We start from the raw sequence: 4,040 nt of genomic DNA on the forward strand, positions 1-4,040 counted from the left end.
TCCAGTCTTTCGCTCTCGCTCTCTCTCTCTCTCTCGCTCTCTCTCTCTCACTCGCTCCTAGCTGAGGCGAGCCGTCTCTGCGCTGTCCTGTTGCTCCGGCCTGAAGTATCCCAGAATCCTCTCCAGCGTGTCGTCGTTACCGTCCTCCGCCTCCTCGCGCTCACTTTGACGCCGTGTCTCCATGGCAACGCCGGTGTCTGGCTGCTGGTGGAGGTAGTCCTCCAGAGCCTGGGTCAGGGCTCTCAGCTCCAGTGTGTGTCCGTCGTCGTCTTCAGCCGCCCCTGCGCTCTGGGCTGGGAGACCCCCCCGCTCCTCCTCCTCCGGCCCCTCCCCCCCTGCAGCAGCAGCAGCCTCTCCAGGGCTTCCTCCTGCAGCCGAGCGGTGGGGTCGTCGTCGTCAGGGTCGTCGTCGGGGTCGTCGTCAGGGTCGTCCCCGTCGGCCGTGGCCCTCTCTGAGAGCAGCAGGTCCTCGAGCGTGTTCTGGGGTGCGCGGTGTTTGGGCGCGGCGGGGGCTGTTCTGGGGTGCTGCTGGTTACCCCCCCTGAGGGGGGGGACGCTGCTGATGTCAGAGGCGGTGGCGGGGGGGAGGCCGAGCAGGTGCAGGATCTCAGCCGTGGCCAGGTCCTCTGGCGCCTCTAGTGGCCGGGCGTGGGGACTGCTGCTGAACACACTCTCCTGTGTGTGTGTGCTGGCCGGAGGGAAGGGCGCTAAATAGAGCTCCAGCTGGTAGGGCGTCTGCAGAGGTGCCTGCACGAGTGCTTGGGTCCTAACGGGTTTGTTGAGCTGGTAGGGCGTCCGTAGAGGTGCCTGCACGTGTGCGGAGGTCCTAGGAGGCTTGCTGAGCTGGTAGGGCGTCCGTAGAGGTGCCTGCACGTGTGCTTGGGTCATAACGGGTTTGTTGAGCTGGTAGGGCGTCCGTAGAGGTGCCTGCACGTGTGCTGGGGTCCTAAGGGGTTTGTTGAGCTGGTAGGGCGTCCGTAGAGGTGCCTGCTGAGGCAGTGGGTTGCTGGTGGCCTGCAGCAGGATCAGCAGCTGGTCTGGAGTCAGGCCCAGCTGTTCCGAGAGCTGAACCAGCTGCATTAGGGACAGAGATGCTGCTCCTCTCTCCTCCCGCTCCTCCTCCTCCTCCTCCTCCTCCTCCTCCTCCGCTGCTCTCCTCCTCTCTCGCTCCGTCTTCTCCAGGACGCTCAGCACATAGTAATCCACCAGGCTGCTGAGGTCATCAGGTGGCCCCGCCCCCCGTGCGGAGAGGCGGCTCTCTGATTGGCCGGATCTCTTGACGGGCAGGTCCTCATCCTCATACTCCTCCCTCTCCCGGGCAGCAGCGTCCTCATCCTCATGGCTGAACTCTCCTCTGTCTGCTTCCTCCTCCCCTTCCTCATCTTCACCCTCCTCCTCCTCTGTCTCGGTCTGTTCATCCAGGGGGTCCCACTCTTCCGAGGCCATCTTCCTCACCCTCTCAGCGTCCTCCTCGTCCTCCTCTTCCTCGTCTTCATCACCGTCACCCTCCTCCTCCTCATCCTCCTCTTCCTCATCGTAATCTCTCTGGCGTTTGTTCCCACTCTTGAAGGCGGAGATCTTCTGCAGCTCCTCAAACACCGATTGGAGGGTGGCCAGTTTCTGGGGCGTGTACTGCTCGTCTGCGTTCTCATTGGTCCGTTTCAGGCTGTTGCCCCGCCCACCCCGCTCCGCCTCCTCCTTCAGCGGGTACTTCCTGTGTCTCCTCCGACTGCTGCTCTGGGGGGCGGGGCTTATGGCATGGGGGTGTGTCTTTGGGGTGTCTGGCCCGCCCCCCTCCTGCCTCTCTGTTTCCTGCAGGGTCTCCAGCACCGCCTGCAGCCACTCCTCTTGCTCCGCCCCCGGCCCCGCCCCCAGCCCCTCCCCTTTCTCTCCCTCTCTCCCCCCCCCGGGGCTGATGCTGAGGAGCGGCCGGCGGTTGCCAGGGGCGACGGGCGGGACGGGCGGGGCCTCCTGCTGGCTGAGGCTCTGGATGTACTGGAGAGCTCGCAGCATCTCCGTGCTGGGCGGCGGGGGGGCTCGGTCCGCTTTGGACCCCTGCGGCATCGGATTCGTCCGCAAGGAGGCCCCCCACACTCCTGTGGCCCCCACTACCGTTACCACAGCAACCAGGAGGAGGGGCAGGGAGCGGCTGGCTGGCCACGGATTGGATACAGACAGCATGATGTCACCTAGGACATGGAGAAAGGGACACAGAGAGCGCACCGAGGTCAGATGAAGAGTTTAGACACAGCAGACACACACACTCTAAACACACACACACACACACACACACACTCTAAACACACACACACACACACACTCAAAAACACAAACACACACACACTCAAAAACATATAGCTGGACCTACTGCATCCCAAACTCAACAAAGCACAATTTCACAAAACACACAGAGATGTTTCAAAATCGCGGAGAGCTTGAACGGTACAGAACTTGTACAGTAGCGAGGAACAGTATCAAACAGTATGGTAGCTGAAACGATCAGGGTTGGGGGGTGTTATCATGCTGTTGTGTCACACTTCTTTCTGTTCCTAGTCAGGAAGTGTTTATATTATTATTATAATATTTTTTTTTTACAGCCTTCTCGGTCGCAGCTCACGCGCTTGATATTGCGGCACCGGCGCTCTCTCGCGGCAAGCTCGGGCGCTCACGCCTTCTTGCTCGATGAGCGCGAAGAGAAAATCTCATTAGTTTTCAGCCCCGTTCCCTTACGGCCCAGGGATGAGTCACCAGCGGTTGCCAGGGTAACCCCTCCTCTCCTCTGCCCGGGTTCCGCGCCGCTGGAACGCAGCTGCAGCAGATGTTTCCCCTCGCGCTGTGACGCGTGTTTACCAGAAAAAAACATCGACATCGAAAAGCGCGAAAAAACAGTCGAATGACAAATAAAATTGCAATACATGTAGGTAATCCTAACGATGTTTTTAACATAGTATTCGAATTATTATTATTATTATTATCTTTTTCGTAACCGTCGTGTAGTCTTTAAGCATATCTGCTGGTATAGGTCAGCAGTGCTAAATAAATGTTACACAGAAAAATAGCGTAGGAGTTCATTCGATCTACAGGGCATCAGCTCGCGGCTCTATGAAGAAACAACAAGTACGTGAGCGCGGAACACACCTCACTGACCGTAAACACGCGCAGGCAAAGGAACACACCTCACTGACCGTAAACACGCGCAGGCAAAGGACCTCACTGCCCGTAAACACGCGCAGGCAAAGGAACACACCTCACTGACCGTAAACACGCGCAGGCAAAGGAACACACCTCACTGACCGTAAACACGCGCAGGCAAAGGAACGGACCTCACTGCCCGTAAGAACGCGCAGGCAAAGCGGTGTGAGGACAAGAAGTGCGAACATCTCACCTTGTGTGCCTCGTGTGTTTCTTTCAGCGCAAGACGTGGGGAGCGTGCAACATTGTTGTTTTCACTCTTCCCGTGTCGGAGGGAGTGCGTGCGTGCGTGCGCGGTGTTTCTATCGTCAGGACCACGGACAGTTCCACGCGCTATAAAAGGCTCCACCTGACTTGTGCGTCACTGGCTTAACATACGTAACATGGAAGACACACACACATACATACACACACAAACACACACACACACACTCTCTCTCTCTCACCGCACACACACACACACACACACACACACACAGATAGCCTGCATGAAAGAATGTGAATGTTTGCTTTCGACCAGGATATCTTTCTGTGTTTTTAGTTTATAATAGTTAGATATCATGAGGCTACTACATACATGATTACAAGTGTATCAATGTCTCTCCCTCCCTCTCTCTGTGTGTGCGTGTGCGTGCGTGTGCGTGTGCGTGCGTGTGTGTGTGTGTGTGTGTGTGTGTGTGTGTGTGTGTGTGTGATTGTTTGAAAAACAGGTTGAACAAGAGACAAACAAGACTAAGAGGATGTATTCACATGTAACACACACACACACACACACACACACACACACACACACACACACACACACAGACATTAACACATGCACACACACACACCCACACACACACACAC

General features: G+C 57.2%; 1 protein-coding gene across 1 annotated transcript in view; it reads right to left on the bottom strand.

Moving 5' to 3' along the window:
• scg2a (secretogranin II a) overlaps positions 1-3,640 on the bottom strand; it is a 3,727-nt gene extending 87 nt beyond the window's left edge. Inside the window, exons 1-2 of the mRNA XM_031574067.2 lie at positions 3,385-3,640; positions 1-2,188 (exon numbers count right to left, since the gene is read on the bottom strand). The exon at positions 1-2,188 is cut by the window's left edge and continues 87 nt beyond it. Coding sequence (XP_031429927.1) covers positions 243-2,180 — 1,938 coding nt within the window. The 5' untranslated portion in view covers positions 2,181-2,188; positions 3,385-3,640 and the 3' untranslated portion in view covers positions 1-242. The remainder of the gene's footprint in view (positions 2,189-3,384) is intronic.
• Positions 3,641-4,040: the final 400 nt, after the last annotated feature.

This window comes from Clupea harengus, chromosome 9, assembly GCF_900700415.2.
Source record: "Clupea harengus chromosome 9, Ch_v2.0.2, whole genome shotgun sequence".
NCBI lineage: Eukaryota > Metazoa > Chordata > Actinopteri > Clupeiformes > Clupeidae > Clupea > Clupea harengus.